Source organism: Malus domestica, chromosome 04 (assembly GCF_042453785.1).
Source record: "Malus domestica chromosome 04, GDT2T_hap1".
Classification (NCBI taxonomy): Eukaryota; Viridiplantae; Streptophyta; class Magnoliopsida; order Rosales; family Rosaceae; genus Malus; species Malus domestica.
This window is the reverse complement of record NC_091664.1, coordinates 2,284,051-2,303,349: the sequence shown is the minus strand read 5'-3', so window position 1 is coordinate 2,303,349 and position 19,299 is coordinate 2,284,051. Positions and strand designations below refer to the sequence as shown.

The following is a 19,299-nucleotide window of genomic DNA, read 5'->3' as shown; positions in this document are numbered from 1 at the left end:
AAATTCAAGTGATCAAAGCTAATCTAGAGCTTTCTCCACTCCCAAACACAGCAAGAATCAGAACGTACGTAGTCAATTTCACGAAATTCACAGAAAGAGAGAAAGAAAGGGATAGAGTTGTACAAATCTCAGATCGACTGGCCTCGATCCTCTAGATTCCCTCATTATTGTAGCATAAATCGACAAAAGCATATATACAATGACATTTTATCAGCTACTGGTTGGACCACGTTTATTACCTGCCATAAACAGAGAAACAATTTGATATAAGAATCTCATTCTACAAAAACTTCTTCAGTGTTGGCCTTAACAACTGCAAGCAAGCAAAAAAAATCCCCAAGATACATACTTTCATCCAAATCATCCACTGCCATTAACAAAACCACACCCTAAATCTTCCTTTGGCTGAGATTAAAAGAGTGAACTTATCAACAACAACAACAACAACAACAACAACAAAGCCTTTTCCCACTAAGTGGGGTCGGCTATATGAATCCTAGAACGCCATTGCGCTCGGTTTTGTGTCATGTCCTCCGTTAGATCCAAGTACTCTAAGTCTTTTCTTAGAGTCTCTTCCAAAGTTTTCCTAGGTCTTCCTCTACCCCTTCGGCCCTGAACCTCTGTCCCGTAGTCACATCTTCGAACCGGAGCGTCAGTCGGCCTTCTTTGCACATGTCCAAATCACCGGAGCCGATTTTCTCTCATCTTTCCTACAATTTCGGCTACTCCTACTTTACCTCGGATATCCTCATTCCCAATCTTATCCTTTCTCGTGTGCCCACACATCCCACGAAGCATCCTCATCTCCGCTACACCCATTTTGTGTACGTGTTGATGCTTCACCGCCCAACATTCTGTGCCATACAACATCGCTGGCCTTATTGCCGTCCTATAAAATTTTCCCTTGAGCTTCAGTGGCCTACGATGGTCACACAACACGCCGGATGCACTCTTACACTTCATCCATCCAGCTCGTATTCTATGGTTGAGATCTCCATCTAATTCTCCGTTCTCTTGCAAGATAGATCCTAGGTAGCGAAAACGGTCGCTTTTTGTGATCTTCGCTAGATTGCTCCGGTCATTAGTGTGAATAAGTATATAAATGGATAGAGATAGGAAAGCAAACACAAGATGTACGTGGTTCACCCAGATTGGCTACGTCCACGGAATAGAAGAGTTCTCATTAATTGTGAAGGGTTTACACAAGTACATAGGTTCAAGCTCTCCTTTAGTGAGTACAAGTGAATGATTTAGTACAAATGACATTAGGAAATATTGTGGGAGAATGATCTCGTAATCACGAAACTTCTAAGTATCGGAGTGTGGTGTCGTCTTGACTTGCCTTATCTGTCTCATATGTAGATGTGGCATCTTCTCTGGAAGTACTTTTCCTCCATCCAGGGGTGGTATCTTTAACTGGTGGAGATGCACAAGGTAATGTATCAATTTCACTTGAAGCTTACTTGTAGTTTCAGGCTTGGTCAAGTGCGATACAAACCATGTAGTAGGAGTCCCCCAAGTCGCCGAGCTAGGGGGTCTGCTGAAAGAGGTGACAGACAAGGTAAGCAATCAGAGCTCCGACTGATTGTTCACCTTCTCCTCATCTTGCAACAGCATGAAGGATAAAGAGAAGAAAAATGAGAAGAGATAATATGAGATACTTTTGCTTTTGAAGAAGTAACTTTCCACAGGCTTATTCTTGAACTGAGCTGGAGGGTTTTCTGGATTCCTCCAGAGTATAAGGCCGACTGAAGAATTTGAGGGTCAAAACAAGTCCATCAAATCTAGAGTACGTTCTACCCTGCTGATATGGGATACTTTTGCTTTTGACAGAGTAATGGATGTATCGGCACGTGTGCTGTTACGCTTGTCTCCACATGCTTCCTTGTATCCTTCGCACTTGCCCTATCTGTTCCTCAAGCAGATGCAGAATCTTCCCTGGAAACATAAGATGTTGAAGATGAGTACTCGAGAGCAATGCCAGGTAAGTAATCAGGTAAGGGGTTCCAGGCAGTCAGTTCCTGGCTGGAAGCTTGATTCCAAGTGCTGACTGATTGCTCTCTTTCTCCTTGTCTTGCAGGTAAAAACAAGGCCAAAGGAAAAGACAGGGAAAAAGCATGATATGGGATACTCTTGCTTTTAACCCTGATGATATGAGATATTCTTGCTCTAGTATAGCTTGTTTGCAGAGGTATTATCGGGGGGAAAGAAAGCTGAATATTTCGAAAGGCTTCGTTGGGAGTGCCCTCTCAGATATGATGAAGGGTTGAGCATTTTTGCAGGTCTGCCTGTCCGTTGGGGATGGAGGTCGACATATATAGGAGTCTCCCTAACAACAAGTAGTAATGCTATTCCTTTACCCTGCTTGGTCATAGCACGGTAGTGGGAGCTGTCAGTTTCACATGTTTTAACTCTGTCAGAGCACTTTGAAAAAGTGGTCTGTGGTATCTGGCTCTCGAGATTCGGAGAACGATGCCTCTTCGATTTTTGAGAAAGCAATCATGCTGGGGGTCTGGCTCTCGAGATTCGGAGAGCAGTGTCTCTTCGATTTTTGAGGAAGTAATCATGTTGGGAGCTCTCGAGATTCGGAGGGCGGTGCCTCTTCGATTTTGGAGCAAGCAATCTTGTTGGGAGTGTTGTCTCGAATGTGAGTAAAGGTTGGGCATGTTTGCTAGTCTACCTTGCCACGAAGCACAAAGGTTGACACACAGGGACTTTCCAATTATCCAGCAATGGTACTGTTCCTTTACCCTCTCTTCGATTTTGAGAAAGTAGTCATGTTGGGAGTCTGGCTCTCGAGATTCGGAGGACGGTGCCTCTTCGATTTTGGAGCAAGCAATCTTGTTGGGAGTGTTTTCTCGAATGTGAGTAAAGGTTGGGCATGTTTGCTAGTCTACCTTGCCACGAAGCACAGAGGTTGACACACAGGGACTTTCCAATTATCCAACAGTGGTACTGTTCCTTTACCCTTGTGGGTAATAATATGGTAGCTAGACCTTCAAAATTTATGTGTCTAAACTTTGTTAGTGCTGTTTCTTTGCTATTCTTTTACCTTTCTTGGTCAGAGCGATGTAGTGGGAGCTGCAAGCTTCACGTGCTCAACTTTGGCAGAGAACTTTGGCAAAGTTATCTGTGGTACCCATGAGCTATTGTTGCGTGTGGGAAGTGGGTAATTGAACAGTAAGATTCATGTGCTTTCTACTTCACCAGAAGTCTTCGACAGAATGCCCATAATTTCTGCAAAGCTGAGTGTGCGTGTGACAGGTGCTGACAAGGCTAGAAAAGTAGGTGCCTCTTCGATTTCTGAGATCGGCCCTCGTGGTCTCTGAGCAGCCCAGCTTTTGAGAAAGCGAGCGCCTCTTCGATTGATTCGGAGAACGATGCCTCATCGATTTTTGAGAAAGCAATCATGCTGGGGGTCTGGCTCTCGAAGATTCGGGGAGCAGTGTCTCTTCGATTTTTGAGAAAGTAATCATGTTGGGAGTCTGGCTCTCGAGATTCGGAGGGCGGTGCCTCTTCGATTTTGGAGCAAGCAATCTTGTTGGGAATGTTTTCTCGAATGTGAGTAAAGGTTGGGCATGTTTGCTAGTCTACCTTGCCACGAAGCACAGAGGTTGACACACAGGGACTTTCCAATTATCCAGCAATGGTACTGTTCCTTTACCCTCTCTTCGATTTTTAATAAAGTAGTCATGTTGGGAGTCTGGCTCTCGAGATTCGGAGGACGGTGCCTCTTCGATTTTGGAGCAAGCAATCTTATTGGGAGTGTTTTCTCGAATGTGAGTAAAGGTTGGGCATGTTTGCTAGTCTACCTTGCCACGAAGCACAGAGGTTGACACACAGGGACTTTCCAATTATCCAGCAGTGGTACTGTTCCTTTACCCTTGTGGGTAATAATATGGTAGCTAGACCTTCAAAATTTATGCGTCTAAACTTTGTTAGTGCTGTTTCTTTGCTATTCTTTTACCCTTCTTGGTCAGAGCGATGTAGTGGGAGCTGCAAGCTTCACGTGCTCAACTTTGGCAGAGAACTTTGGCAAAGTTATTTGTGGTACCCATGAGCTATTGTTGCGTGTGGGAGTGGGTGATTGAACAGTAAGATTCATGTGTTTTCTACTTCCCCAGAAGTCTTTGACAGAATGCCCATAATTTCCGCAAAGCTGAGTGTGCGTGTGACAGGTGCTGACAAGGCTGGAAAAGTAGGTGCCTTTTCGATTTCTGAGATCGGCCCTCGTGGTCTCTGGGGAGCCCAGCTTTTGAGAAAGCGAGCGCCTCTTCGATTTCTGAGATCGGCCTTCGTGGTCTTTGAGCAGCCCAACTTTTGAGAAAGCAAACGCCTCTTCGATTTCTGAGATCAACCCTCGTGATCTCTAAGCAGCCCAGCTTTTGAGAAAGCAAACGCCTCTTCGATTTCTGAGCAGGCGCCTCTTCGATTTCTGAAGCTCCGTCGAGTGCAGATTTTTATAGGGGCTGGCATTAAGTTCCAAAGCACACTTGAATCTCCACCAGTAGAAGCTTCATTCTTGCACTTCTAAGATCTTGATTTGTCCGACCTCTTCTTTCTTCAACACCTTTGAAAATGTCTGGCCCCTCCGACCGTCGTTTTGACTTGAACCTTGTTGAAGAGGCAGCCCCGCCTTCTCCAGACAACATATGGCGCCCATCCTTCGTCTCCCCTACTGGTCCTCTTACCGTTGGGGATTCCGTGATGAAGAATGATATGACCGCTGCGGTGGTGGCCAGGAACCTTCTCACTCCCAAAGATAACAGACTACTTTCCAAACGGTCTGATGAGTTAGCTGTTAAGGATTCGCTGGCTCTCAGTGTTCAGTGTGCAGGTTCTGTGTCTAATATGGCCCAACGCCTATTTGCTCGAACCCGCCAAGTTGAATCATTGGCGGCTGAAGTGATGAGTCTCAAACAGGAGATTAGAGGGCTCAAGCATGAGAATAAACAGTTGCACCGGCTCGCACATGACTATGCTACAAACATGAAGAGGAAGCTTGACCAGATGAAGGAAACTGATGGTCAGGTTTTACTTGATCATCAGAGATTTGTGGGTTTGTTCCAAAGGCATTTATTGCCTTCGTCTTCTGGGGCTGTACCGCATAATGAAGCTCCAAATGATCAACCTCTGATGCCTCCTCCTTCTAGGGTTCTGTCCAGTACTGAGGCTCCAAATGATCCCCCTCCGGTGCCTTCTCTTTCTGGGGCTCTACCGACTGCTGAGACTTCTCCTAAGCAACCTTTGTGAAGGCTCCCTCTTGTGTGTTTATTTTGACTCATGTATATGTACATATTTGTAGCTTATCGGGGATATCAATAAATAAGCTTTCCTTCATTTCAACGTATTGTGTTAAATACACCAAAGCCTTCTTCGCTAAGTTCTTTGAATTTTCTTTTGTTGAAGCTTGTATGTTGAAGCTTTCTGAGTGGAGCATGTAGGTTGGGGTAGTGTTCCCTTAATTTCCCGAGTGAGGAAAACTTCTCGGTTGGAGACTTGGAAAATCCAAGTCACTGAGTGGGATCGGCTATATGAATCTTAGAATGCCATTGTGCTCGATCCTGTGTCATGTCCTTCGTTAGATCCAAGTACTCTAAGTCTTTTCTTAGAGTCTCTTCCAAAGTTTTCCTAGGTCTTCCTCTACCCCTTCGGCCCTGAACCTCTGTCCCATAGTCGCATCTTCTAATCGAAGCGTCAGTAGGCCTTCTTTGCACATGTCCAAACCACCGTAACCGATTTTCTCTCATCTTTCCTTCAATTTCGGCTACTCCTACTTTACCCCGGATATCCTCATTCCTAATCTTATCCTTTCTCGTGTGCCCCCACATCCAACGAAGCATCCTCATCTCCGCTACACCCATTTTGTGTACGTGTTGATGTTTCACCGCCCAACATTCTGTGCCATACAGCATCGCCGGCCTTATTGCCGTCCTATAAAATTTTCCCTTAAGCTTCAGTGGCATACGGCGGTCACACAACACGCCGGATGCACTCTTCCACTTCATCCATCCAGCTTGTATTCTATGGTTGAGATCTCCATCTAATTCTCCGTTCTTTTGCAAGATAGATCCTAGGTAACGAAAACGGTCGCTCTTTGGTATTTCTTGATCTCCGATCCTCACCCCTAACTCGTTTTGGCCTCCATTTGCACTGAACTTGCACTCCATATATTCTGTCTTTGATCGGCTTAGGCGAAGACCTTTAGATTCCAACACTTCTCTCCAAAGGTTAAGCTTTGCATTTACCCCTTCCTGAGTTTCATCTATCAACACTATATCGTCTGCGAAAAGCATACACCAAGGAATATCATCTTGAATATGTCCTGTTAACTCATCCATTACCAACGCAAAAAGGTAAGGACTTAAGGATGAGCCTTGATGTAATCCTACAATTATGGGAAAGCTTTCGGTTTGTCCTTCATGAGTTCTTACGGCAGTCTTTGCTCCTTCATACATATCCTTTATAGCTTGGATATATGCTACTCGTACTCCTTTCTTCTCTAAAATCCTCCAAAGAATGTCTCTTGGGACCCTATCATACGCTTTTTCCAAATCTATAAAGACCATGTGTAAATCCTTTTTCCCATCTCTATATCTTTCTATCAATCTTCGTAAGAGATAGATTGCCTCCATGGTTGAGCGCCCTGGCATGAACCCGAATTGGTTGTCCGAAACCCGTGTCTCTTGCCTCAATCTATGCTCAATGACTCTCTCCCAGAGCTTCATTGTATGACTCATTAGCTTAATACCCCTATAGTTCATGCAATTTTGTACGTCGCCCTTATTCTTGTAGATAGGCACCAAAGTGCTCGTTCGCCACTCACTTGGCATCTTCTTCGTTTTCAAAATCCTATTGAAAAGGTCAGTGAGCCATGTTATACCTGTCTCTCCCAAAAGTTTCCACACTTCGATTGGTATATCGTCTGGGCCTATTGCTTTTTTATGCTTCATCTTCTTCAAAGCTACAACCACTTCTTCCTTCCGGATTCGACGATAAAAAGAGTAGTTTCTACACTCTTCTGAGTTACTCAACTCCCCTAAAGAAGCACTCATTTCATGTCCTTCATTGAAAAGATTATGAAAATAACCTCTCCATCTGTCTTTAACCGCGTTTTCTGTAGCAAGAACCTTTCCATCCTCATCCTTGATGCACCTCACTTGGTTTAGGTCCCTTGTCTTCTTTTCCTTTGCTCTAGATAGTTTATAGATATTCAACTCTCCTTCTTTGGTATCTAGTCGTTTATACATATCGTCGTAAGCCGCTAACTTAGCTTCTCTGACAGCTTTCTTCGCCTCTTGCTTCGCTTTTCTATACCTTTCACCATTTTCATCGGTCATCTCCTTGTATAAGGCTTTACAACATTCCTTCTTAGCCTTCACCTTCGTTTGTACCTCCTCATTCCACCACCAAGATTCCTTTTGGTGTGGGGCAAAGCCCTTGGACTCTCCTAATACCTCTTTTGCTACTTTTCGGATACAACTAGCCATGGAATCCCACATTTGGCTAGCTTCCCCCTCTCTATCCCACACACATTGGGTGATTACCTTCTCTTTGAAAATGGCTTGTTTTTCTTCTTTTAGATTCCACCATCTAGTCCTTGGGCACTTCCAAGTCTTGTTCTTTTGTCTTACTCTTTTGATATGTACATCCATCACCAACAAGCGATGTTGATTAGCCACGCTCTCTCCTGGTATAACTTTGCAATCCTTACAAGTTATACGATCCCCTTTCCTCATTAGAAGAAAATCTATTTGTGTTTTTGACGACCCACTCTTGTAGGTGATCACATGTTCTTCTCTCTTCTTAAAGAAGGTGTTGGCTAAGAAGAGATCATATGCCATTGCAAAATCCAAGATAGCTTCCCCATCCTCGTTTCTCTCCCCAAAACCATGGCCACCATGAAAACCTCCATAGTTGCCTGTCTCCCTGCCCACGTGTCCATTTAAATCTCCTCCTATAAATAACTTCTCCGTCTGAGCAATTCCTTGCACCAAGTCTCCAAGATCTTCCCAAAATTTCTCCTTCGAACTCGTATCCAACCCTACTTGAGGTGCGTACGCACTAATCACATTGATAAGTTCTTGTCCTATTACAATCTTGATTGCCATGATTCTATCTCCTACCCTCTTGACATCTACAACATCTTGTACCAAGGTCTTGTCCACGATGATGCCAACACCGTTTCTCGTTCTATTTGTGCCCGAATACCAAAGTTTAAACCCTGAGTTTTCTAGATCCTTTGCCTTACTACCAACCCACTTAGTTTCTTGTAGGCACATAATATTTATCCTTCTCCTCACCATAACTTCCACTACTTCCATAGATTTTCCCGTTAAGGTTCCTATATTCCACGTTCCTAAACGCATTTTGCTCTCTTGAACTCTACCCTTCTGTCCTAGCTTCTTCACCCTCCCCCGTCTAATAGGATCAAAGTACTTCTTTTGTGTGTCCCGGGTAAAGTTGATAGGAGCATATGCTCCCAAACTTTGAGTGGAGTCGTTCGAAAAGAAGTTTCTATGGCCCCCTTGCTCATTTAACACTGCATCCGGGTGCCGATGGAGATACAGCGACCCTTGCTCACTTATCACTGTGCTCGGGCCACACAACGCGCCACTTACGGGTGACGCCCTAGCTTTAGCGCGATTTTGTTCTGGATTCATTTTCATAAGGATTCGACGTGATCATGGAGTGCCGGCTGTCGACTACCTGACGCCCTCCCCCTCCTCCTTTATCCGGGCTTGGGACCGGCCATGTAAGACATAGGCGGAGTTAAAAGAGTGAACTTATCACCCAAATAAAATAGGTTGATTAACGAATATGAGTTATTGCCTTGTATATGAAAAGAATAAAATACAAAGTTCATTATAAGCTTAATATACAGGACAATGAAGGCACAAGATTACATTAACCGCCGACTTACCATCCATACCACAGAAAATGCATCTGAACTTAGAAAAACATCGTCCTCCATACCTGATGAAATATCTCAGGCTGCAAGGTGTAACCATTTGCAGTTCATTTATCTGCATCCCACACCATGCAGCTTCGCTAATGACCAACGAATTCATACTCCAGCACATAGAGAAAAATGCAACTGCACATAAACTCTTAACTACATCGAAAGTCATGATATCAAAGCAATGATGAAACTTCTTCACATGATATCATTTTGAATCATACCAAAGCATGTGAATTCTATGTGATTTTGTTAAAGAGTAAATGTTCATTTTCTATCTTGTATATATCCATGTACCAAAATTCAAATCTACTAATTTTGAGAGAGAGAAATAATTACAACATTTTTCCATGCATGACCATAATAAATATGACTCATAAATAGTTTTGACCTTAAACAAAAGAAAACGCTTAGGAAAATCAAATTTAACAGAGGTCCATACCTGTAGCAAGGAAAAGAATGGATGTATCGCTTCCCTTTTCTTTTTTGGTTTGAATATATCCCTTCCCTTTAAAGTTTGCACTGCTCAAGAAGTAAACTCATTATGAAGAAAGTATATTCATAAATTAATTTAAAAAAATGAAAGTAAATTATGCATCACGATTTGGACTTACTTTTCTGGCAACTTCTTGCGGTGAAGAAGAGAGCCGGATGGAATAATCGATCAGCTGGGTGAAAAGGATTTAGAGACCCTACCTCCTTCATTCTCTGAGAGCGAAGTCGCCCTCAAGCAGCATCTCTGACGGAGCCGGCAAAATCGGATCGTCGGACCCACCAAACCCTCCATCAAAGCCCTGGCCGTTCGATTCGGCGTAGATCGGCGGAGGAGAGAAGGCCTCCGATGCCGGCTGAGTGGTGAAAGCGTCGTCTACGGTGGAGCCGTGGAAGATTGGGGAATTGACGGCGGAGTCCTTGAGCGACTCAGAGTCGACGAAGGAGTCGAATCGCTGGGAGGAGAGTCGGGGGTCGTAGCCCAAGTAACCGTCGTAGTCCCTCTGCCCCCACTCCAGCCCCACTGTCCTCCTCCTCTCCTCTCGCCACAGCCACACCCAGCTGTCTCCGAGTGAAAAATGGGAGCGATCGCCTCTCTCCAATTTGTCAGCCGTTTTGTCCCCCTCCCCTCTCTCTCCCAGAGTAAAACCTGAGATGCTGCAGCGGCTGAAAATCGGGTCTTAATCCTGAGTGGCAGTTTTGTAAATAAAGAGAAAGTTGGCTAAAAGCATCCAAGTGGCAGTCTTGTAAATAAATTGAAATGTCTTACAAAACACTGTTCATATGAATAGTGCGATTCCCCTCTGCTTTAGACTAAAGTAATAGTATCCAAGGTTCGCATAACTCTTCAATTTTGTCATTGAGATTGAAAATTTATAAAATTAGTCTCGAGTTTGTCCACCAACAATTGTTTTGATCATGCCGTGAAAAAAGTCCGTTGAATAAGACCAAAATGAAAACGTAGGCTCAAATTTTGTCAAATCAAGTTGATCCATTGCTTATTTAATTGAGATTTTTTTAATTATTTTGGTCCTTATTTTACAGAGAATTTTCACAGAATAACCAAAATGATTGATGGCGGACAAATCAGGAACTAATTTTATTAATTTTAAATCTCAATGACCAAAGTCAGAAGTTATGTCAATCTTAAAGACCACTTTGGCTAAAATGTGAAGAAAAAAAAAACTCTTTTTAATGAATAGCAATAATGATAATTTATATATATATTTGATTATAGAAAATTTATCATTTTTAATAGCGATGACATATCAATTATACATAACGACCACATAACCATTAGCGATCTAGATTGCTATAGATGATGTGAGAGTGAAACTTGCCTTAATACTTATCAAGGGTCACTTAATGTTGGTGACCTAATTGATGTCCAATTTGAAAACATTAGGCAGTTATTTGAAATATTTTAAAAGGTTATGACCAATTTAAAATTACACCTCAAAATTAAATGGTTATTCTTACTTAATCTTAAAAAAAAATACTAGCATATGCCCACACACTTTTATTTTGTTTTTAAGAGAAGGGGAGAGGGAGATAAAGAGAGAATGTGGAAATGGATGATGAGTTTTGTTTTTATTTTTTTAAGTAGAGATTTGTTAGTATCACATGTAGGTAATACTTGTAAAAAAAAACTGTAAAATTTAGTTTGTACAAAATTACTTTATTGTCCTTAATTTTATTTTGTGATAGAAGACAAAATATCTTTTCACGTTCTTTTGGTTGATAAAAAAATTTAATTAATATGGTTCATATTTATAAAATATAAAATTCTTTATTTGTTTGTGAAAATAAAATTACAAATTTGTCCACTTCCTCAACTGAAATCCCCACGAATTACCTGTCGGATTCTCTTTGTCAGAATTATAAAGATCTTCTAATCACATTCGTTTATCATACATTATACGGTTAGAAATTATTTTAATTTTTTTATTTAAAATTGAATATAAAAAATACTTAACAAAAACGTATACTATCAAATCTCTCGAATCCTCAAAGTGGATCCCGCGAGGATCCTCTGTCCATGAATTAGAGCAGTTATTGTTCCAAGCATTATAAGGTGCAAGTAAGTACACGCATTAGACACGTTTACATTCCTTCCCACCAAAAAAGCATCGTTCGTATATCAGGCTTCCATGACATCTCCAGCCAAGAAAATCAAACCCACGCACACCAGCCCGCCAACCAACTCCGAAGCCGAACCGCCAAAGCAAAAAGATGAACAGGAAGAAGGAAACGAGAAGAAGCCCTACATTCTCCAACTCCCAAACCACGTAACAGTCGAGATCTTCGGCAAAATCCCAATCAAAGCTCTGATACAATGCCGCTGCGTGTGCAAGTCATGGCGCCGATCGCTCTCGGACCCCCAATTCACAAAGTACCTACTTTCACAGACACCCGATTGCCTTTTGCTCCAAAACAGCAGCACCCGAAACCCCAACACCACTGGCCTCTTCTTGGTCGACCTCGACAAACCCTCAGGCAAGAATGACGTCGTAATCAGGCTTCCCAAAGACCCCAATGTCCCGAATTTCGGTGTGCAAATTGTGGGTTCTTGCAATGGCTTCCTCTGCGTATACGATAGGCTTAACAGCGGCCGGTTTTACATCTCCAATCCCGTTATTGGTGAGTCCATAACTCTTCCAAGATTTCCCAAGGACATTGCTTTTCCATTTCTTTATGGGTTTGGGTTTAGTCCTGGCGATGGTGTCTATAAATTAGTTGTGGTTGCATCTACGAGTAACGGATTGAAATCTGAATGGGAGGTAATGGTTTTGACTGTTAGCACTGGAAGTTGGAGAAATGTTGGGAATTCTGTGTACCCTTTTGGGTACCAATCGTATGGGGTTTATCATGACGGTTTTCTTCATTGGATTGCTCGTAGCGACAATTCTGTATTGATTTGTGCCTTTGATGTTGGAAGTGAGTGTTTCCAAGAGTTGGCATTACCGCCTTGTTCTTTGGGAAAGCGTCTTGTTAGCCTCGCAGTCCTGAGAGGCTGCCTCTCCGTATATGTTCTCTCGATGAGTGATATCAATGTTTGGGTGATGAAGGATTATGGCGTTAAGGAATCGTGGGTCAGAGAGCTTGTCATGCAGCAAGTGATTGGGTACAGAACTAGTTTTTCTGCTACTCAATTGTTGAAATTTACAAAGAAGGGGCAAGTGGTGTTTTTACATAAGTATAAATTGAGGGATTATACTCCTGGAAAAAAGGGATCTGCTGCGGTTGAAGTTGATGGGATACCATCAATGGTTGAAGCATTTGTCCATATTCCAAGCTTCGTTTCTCTTAAGGATGCCATCATGGATTTGAGCTCAGAGGTAACATCTCTCCCACATAGTTAAGCATTGCTTTTTCTTGCTGTGTGCAATTTGAAGGTCATTTTTATTTTGAAAAGATGATGCAGAATTATTGAAACTATGTTTGTGTTTCCCATTTGGTGGCAGATAATTGTTCTGTATTCCCATCCAATTTAGATTACTCTATTTAGCTATTCCAGCGTAAAGTTAAGCCCGTCTTGAATGCATGTTGTTAGGGACGGACGGTGTCCAGTTGATTAAGATAAAGTGATAAACATCTTTCTTGTTCTACCTTTTTTATGTTTTTTCATCGCTATTTTGGTTTATTGTTTTTATGTTCTTGTGATACTAGTTGTTATTTACATGACTTCTCAACAAATGTTATGTCCAAACATGGAAAAGATTATGTGTTGTTCTGTCTCTATTGTCAAAGTTAACCTACTCTGCATGTTTTCACATTTCTTAGTTTCTTGGGAAATAGAATCACATCCGTGACTAACATTTTTTCTTCTGATAAGACATCCATGACTAACATTAGTGGGATATGTTGTTGTTGTTGTTGTACTGTCTTGTTGTACGGTATGTAATTCGGTTGATGTAACATCTTACATCGCCCAGGGGAGTGATCCTTAAATGTATATTTCTATCCCTACCTAGCACGAGGCTTTTTGGGAGCTCACTGGCTTCGGGTTCCGTAGGAACTCCGAAGTTAAGCGAGAAGGAGGCTAGAGCACTCCTAGGATGGGTGACCTACTGGGAAGTTGCTCATGAGTTCCCACAAACAAAACCGTGCGGGAATGGTAAGCTCAAAGCGGACAATATCGTGCTACGTTGGTGGAGATGGCCCGGGAAGTGGTCCGCCCCGGGCCGGGATGTGACAGTTGAAGTCTACTGTTAGGAGTAAGTACTGAGTATGATCCATTTTCTCAATGATTTAATTGCTAAAGAGGCAGCTTTTGACAGTGGAGTGTGGAAGAGCGATAGGAATCTTAGCAAGATTGTATGTTATGTGGCAAAGATGGTGTTTATTGTGATCAGTCAAGCTGTTTCCACTTGGAGACTGGAGATGGTTTTCTTTTACTTGATTATTTTGAACTTTCCACTGTTACTGCATCAGATGTTGGTGGACAAATATTGTATAGTATGAAAATGGCTCTTGGCAGATAGAGAAGAGAAATAGGGAGTACTAAGAGTCTAGTAGTCAGCTATTGCCAGATGTTAAAATTAATTATCAGATTATTGACTGGTTTTATCATCTAGTAGGTACTTCTGTATTTGTTTTTTTTTTTTCACTGTCTTTGGTTACAAACTTACAATCATTATCCGAACAGGCCTCTTCCATTTCACTTTGGAAATAATTTGATTATTTGGAGTGTCATGCTTGTGGTATATTGGACATATTTTACCCTGATGAAGCCTTGAAACACGTCGTCCTCTGTTTGGAATCATTATTTGGTGATGGTTAAGATAATCAAATCCGGCCTTTCTTTGAAGTACTTTAGTCACTGTGGCACATAAATGTAGGTAGTTTAATCAAATCCGGCCTTTTAGCTCTGTTGAGAGCTGTCATGGTTTGCTGAATATTTTCTCGTACAGTACATCCATATGCTTTTTGCGAAAGCGCAAGTTCTTGCTGCATAAGGGCACTAATGATATGGGGAACCATTTGAATTGGCGTGGTTTTGGAAGAAAGTATGATAAACTGAGAAGAAAACATGGTGTAATATATGGTATATTGTTAAGAAATTATAAATAAAATGTGGAAACGTAATTCCCTAGCTTACCTCTGTTGATTGCTTTATCCATAGTGATCTTTGATTGAAATTTGCCTCTGTTATTTCATATTGTGTTACAGATATAGATAAGACGATGTTTGGAAGTTATGGATTAGCTCACAGATAATGAAAAGTTGAAAACAGATTATATTGGTGAAGAAGATATATCCTCTTGAGAAGAACGACTGTCAGAACGTTCATGCTTCAAGATTAGAAACGCTGTTCGATTTGGTTCATGGTTGCATTAGGTCTTTAACCATGACGTTATGGTTAGGATTCGAGTTCTAAACTAGGGGAGTTTGTTAAGTTGGTAATACCTATCTGTAATCTATGTCATCATAATATTTGTTTAATTGGTCAAGAGGACTCAAACTGCGTTTTGCTGCATGCGTTCGGAATCATAATTTGAGGCTCCCGCTTTATGAATTGTTTTAACTTTTGTTTTAATTTGTTAATTTGTTTTTGCTTCAATTTTTGAGTTAGTTTTAGTATAGTCCACACACCTGCATATATATAAACAACCAAAGGCACCCAAAAAAATCACCTGATTTAGACCCTTTTAGAATGTATATAACCCTATTCTGGTTTGGTCCAGTATAGAATGAACTTATAATCATGGAAACGACAACTCGATCATTAGATTATAGATTATAAGTTCATAACCCTAGCCCATTTCCATTTTGGGCAGAATAGATCTACTAATTCTTTGATTCCAGGTATTAAGGGGGATCTTGAACTAAGAAATAGATTCTAGAAGCTACAAAGGGTATCCTAAGCCATATGACAGAGTATCAAAAGCCTACGATTAAGTAACCCTTCTGCAAGTAGAAATTACATCCACATTCACATATTCATACACATAGTTCACTATTGTTTAGAAAGTGTTGTAGTACCTTCTTGAGTCCATATGACAGAGTATTCAACACAATTGTGGTTCACTAAAACCTTGTGGTTTAGAGTGCTACTATTACAAGGACCTAAGAGACAAACACAGACCAACCATGAGCACCATAATGGGGCGTAAACTTGTCTTAAACATTCAACATTTGCCTCGACCAATTTTCAGATTTTTTTAGATCCATTTTCATGTGCATTTGACATTGTTTTTCGTTATGAGTATGCATTAAATTGTTTATTTAATTGCACAAATTATTCTTTAATTTTATATGTGATTAATATAGCAATTAGACTGTATCTTTTCCGACAGAAATTTACAAAGGAGCAAGTGTGTTTTTATACAAGCATAAACTGAGGGTTTATACTCCTAGAAGGCTGGAAGAAAGGGCTCTGCTGGGGCTCAAAGTTGGCTTACTCTGCATGTCTTCACATTTCCTAGTTTCTACTGGACTAGTAGTCAGCTATGCCAGATGTTGAAATGATTCGTCGGATTTACTGGTTTTATGTTCTAACGTCGAATACGCATTTGTGTATTTGGGATTTTACAGTAGATGCTCACAAACATTGTCTGCAACGGCCTCTTCCATTTCACTTTTAGAGAACAAGCAAAAATACCGGTGCGATGCTGTGGGTTTTAAGACTTTAATATTTTCCTACTTCACTGTTCTCGGGCTCATCTTCATCTTCATTATGTAGAGCTGTTTTCTCTTCTGAAATTTTCACTGCAAGTGTTGGCATAGGGATATATAATCTGACAAAGAAAATGTCTTTATAGCAATAAAAACAAAAAACTGCTTGATAATTGGACAAAGAAAAGGAGGAAGATGAGATGAACAAAGAAAAGGTCTAAAAATTCTGACAGAGGTATGTTTAGCATGTTAAAAAAAAAAAGGCATTTCCAAACAGAAGATTCAATATCAATATTAAAAGGAAAATAATGCATGAGCAAGGAGAAAACCGAAAAAAATAAATAAATAAATCTGAGGATTTAAGGTAACTTGCTTGTTTAGTGCTTGTGCTAAGGATCAAAGAGAAGGGAGAAATTTATTCTTCTTCTTGAAAGATGAAGGAATTGTAAACTATTCGAACGGCCAATACTGTAAGAAAATTAGAAACCAAATGAGAGAACATAGCAGAAAAATTGATGGGGAAAATAGATTAAGAAAATCAATTAAAAACATAGAGGACAAATGATGTTGTCCAATGTACTTAATTTCTCTTATATAATAAGACAACTATATATATTTCTTGACCATCTGAGAGAACATCAAATTCGAATGAACTATTAGATACATTAATCATAAGTAGGCGAAAACGGTTCAACAATTAGATCTTTAGAACATAAGTTAGGATTTTTGATACGTTTGTTTAGGAAAAGTTTCGCTTTGGAGTAAGCCGACACACATGTTTGATGAGCCATACCTCCTCCTAGATCTAGAATCCTTACGGTAGGAAGACTAAATTTGGAGGCTAAATTTACAAACTAAATGATGTACCACCAATAGGAATGAACACGTTTATCAACGATTAAGTAATAAACCAATCATCAACTTTCATGTCTTTAGTTTCCAAAATTTTGTCTAAATATTTTGTCTCCCTAGTATTATCCCCATACTTTAACTTCCAAAATTTTATCTAAATATTTTGTCTCCCTAGTATTATCCCCATACTTTAACTCATGTTATTAACAATTTTTTTCATCCCTAGGAGTTGGTTTAAAGTTAGGATGTCACCACATAGACCACAAAAAGAATTTGACCTATATAAAAATTAAATTTATTAGCCATAGTTAAACTACCAACACGCGGTGCACTCTTATGGCAGTCTTTATTCTTGCCACCTAATATGGGTGCCTGGGTGGTAAATAATTTCAGACTTACACGACATTTATAAGTCTCTATGTTTATGAATTCAAATAGAGGAACTACTATATTTCAATTTTAAAATCCTAACTTTGGTCCCAAGTTTCTCTTGTACAAATTTTAAATTTTATCATTTTTGAATCCTTTAGTTGTATGTTTATGAATTCAAATAGTTTCTCTTCTCATAGAGCAATGGAGAGCATTGTTCTTATGAGTTTGAAAGTGGTCGATCGGTCAAATGGCTTTCATTAATATCTACATATTGGATTGAGGGTGGAGCGAGACTCTTCATGAACTCTCTGTCACCCGATCACCTTCTTTAGGAGGTTGCATAGTGTTTTGTTGAATGCTTCTGCAAGACCATTGGCCGGAGCATGATACATGGAAGACTTGTGCTGCTTGAACTTGTATTTCTCATAGAGCTCGTCCACGAGTTGGTTGGAGAACTATTTTCCGTTGTCAATGATGATGTAGTAAGGCACACCATATCGATAAATGATATGCTCTTTGATGAAACGGACGACAGTTTCCTTCTTAACTTCCCTTAGGGGTATGGCTTCAGCCCACTTAGAGAAGTAGTCTGTTACAGCTAGGATGTAGGCTTCTCCGATATACGACTTTGGTGTGATTGGTCCTACGACATCCAATCCCCATGCATTAAATGGCCATGAAGCAACCACAGGGTGTAATAGCTCAGGCGGTTGATGTATGAAGTTGGCATGGAACTAGCAGGCTTGGCACATTTTGGCGTGTTCCAGGAAATCCTTCACCAAGCTTGGCCAGTAATAGCACATCCTTTTGAGTTGGAAATGTAGCTTTGGTCCAAACTAATGCGCTCCGTATACGCCTGATTGTGCTTCTTTCATGGCTTGATTAACTTCTTCCTCAACTAGGCATCTTAGAATTACTCCTTCAAAAGAGCGTCGGTAGAGTGTTCCTTTGTAGTAGAGAAAGTGAGGTGCTCGTCAACATATTTCAAGCGGTGTCTAGGATCGTCTGGAAGCTTTCCATGCTCCAAGTAGTTGATCAGAGGTTGTCTCCATTCTTCAGCGTCGATTGAAAGTACTGAGATGACATTTGTATCATCCAGTAGCATTTTAGTGACGGGCGGGATCACCAATCTTTGGCAAACTAACACATATGCAGCTTTGTATTCTCTTAACGCCATACTTGAGGCTAAGTTATCGAGAGCGTCTGCCATTTGATTTTCTTTTCTTAGCAAAAGTTCTAGTGCCACGGCCTTGAACTTTCGGAGCAGTTGAGTTGCTAGCTGGAAGTATGGGACGAGATCATCTTTCCTCACTTCATACTCAGTCAAAAGTTGATTGATTATGAGCTTGGAGTCACCATACACTTCTAGCATTATGATTTCCATGTTGACCGCCATTTGAAGTCCGATAATTAGTGCTTGGTATTCAGTGACGTTGTTGCTTGCTTAACCGGAAGGAATAAGCTAGTATTTGTCTTTATGGTGACATGAATACTACTCCTACCCCTGCTCTGTCTGCTCGTGCGAATTTGTCGAAGAACATTATCCATGTCGGGAAGATGTCGACATAGAACACCTCTTCGTCAAGCAAGTCATCTAAGATTTTCCAATCAGCTGGGTTTGGATGATATGTAAGGAAGTCTACTAGCACTTGTCCCTTGATGGCTTTAGCTGGGATTGAGAATGAATGCCCATTTTGCTAGTAGCCCCATCAAAACTGGCTTGGACATGACGTATTTGATTGGGTCATCTTTGGCAACCAAGTGGATGATGTAAGCATGCATGTAGTGTCTGAGCTTTTGGACAGCAAAGACTAAGGCAAGTCACATCTTCTCTATTGCGGTGTAGTTGAGCTTGGCCCCAGTGAGGGTTCTACTTAGGTAGTAGAGTGCTTTTTCCTTTTGTTCTTCATTTTCTTGCGTTAAGAGTGCTTCAATGTAACCTTCTTGTGCATCAATGTACATGATGAGTGGTTTTCAAGGGATGGGTGCTCTTAAGACAAGTGAGC

At 40.9% G+C, this 19,299-nt stretch overlaps 2 protein-coding genes and 1 long non-coding RNA gene across 8 annotated transcripts; 1 reads left to right on the top strand and 2 right to left on the bottom strand.

Annotated features, from left to right (window-relative positions):
• Positions 1 to 124: 124 nt before the first annotated feature.
• LOC103443391 (uncharacterized) lies at positions 125 to 10,102 on the bottom strand. Of its 3 annotated transcripts, XR_011579871.1 has the most exons (4): positions 9,574 to 10,102; positions 9,402 to 9,481; positions 8,924 to 9,072; positions 125 to 239 (listed from the first exon to the last, which is right to left on the bottom strand). It is a non-coding gene; the product is annotated as an uncharacterized lncRNA (long non-coding RNA). The 3 variants fall into 3 exon arrangements; XR_011579870.1 differs by having other exon boundaries at positions 9,402 to 9,649; XR_011579872.1 differs by having other exon boundaries at positions 8,977 to 9,072; positions 9,402 to 9,649.
• A 1,376-nt stretch (positions 10,103 to 11,478) lies between these two features.
• On the top strand, positions 11,479 to 16,096 carry LOC103443392 (F-box protein At3g07870-like). 4 transcript variants are annotated; one of them, XM_008382228.4, is made up of 2 exons: positions 11,479 to 12,789; positions 15,751 to 16,096. In XM_008382228.4, exons 1-2 carry the CDS (start codon positions 11,602 to 11,604, stop codon positions 15,793 to 15,795), a joined length of 1,233 nt encoding a protein of 410 aa, XP_008380450.1. In that variant the 5' UTR covers positions 11,479 to 11,601; the 3' UTR covers positions 15,796 to 16,096. The 4 variants fall into 4 exon arrangements, with proteins under 4 accessions (XP_008380450.1, XP_008380449.1, XP_008380451.1 ...); XM_008382227.4 differs by having other exon boundaries at positions 15,732 to 16,096; XM_008382229.4 differs by lacking the exon at positions 15,751 to 16,096 and adding an exon at positions 14,624 to 14,969.
• A 2,110-nt stretch (positions 16,097 to 18,206) lies between these two features.
• LOC139195397 (uncharacterized) lies at positions 18,207 to 18,689 on the bottom strand. Its single transcript, XM_070820925.1, has one exon. It carries the CDS (start codon positions 18,687 to 18,689, stop codon positions 18,207 to 18,209), a length of 483 nt encoding a protein of 160 aa, XP_070677026.1.
• Positions 18,690 to 19,299: the final 610 nt, after the last annotated feature.

Excerpts from the sequence above, each read along its gene's own strand:
- LOC139195397 (XM_070820925.1), bottom strand. The coding sequence starts at position 18,689 with ATGGCGGTCAACATGGAAATCATAATGCTAGAAGTGTATGGTGACTCC.
- LOC103443392 (XM_008382227.4), top strand. The coding sequence starts at position 11,602 with ATGACATCTCCAGCCAAGAAAATCAAACCCACGCACACCAGCCCGCCA. Across the intron at positions 12,790-15,731 it reads TCATGGATTTGAGCTCAGAG|ACTGTATCTTTTCCGACAGA; the intron begins GTAACATCTCTC and ends TATAGCAATTAG.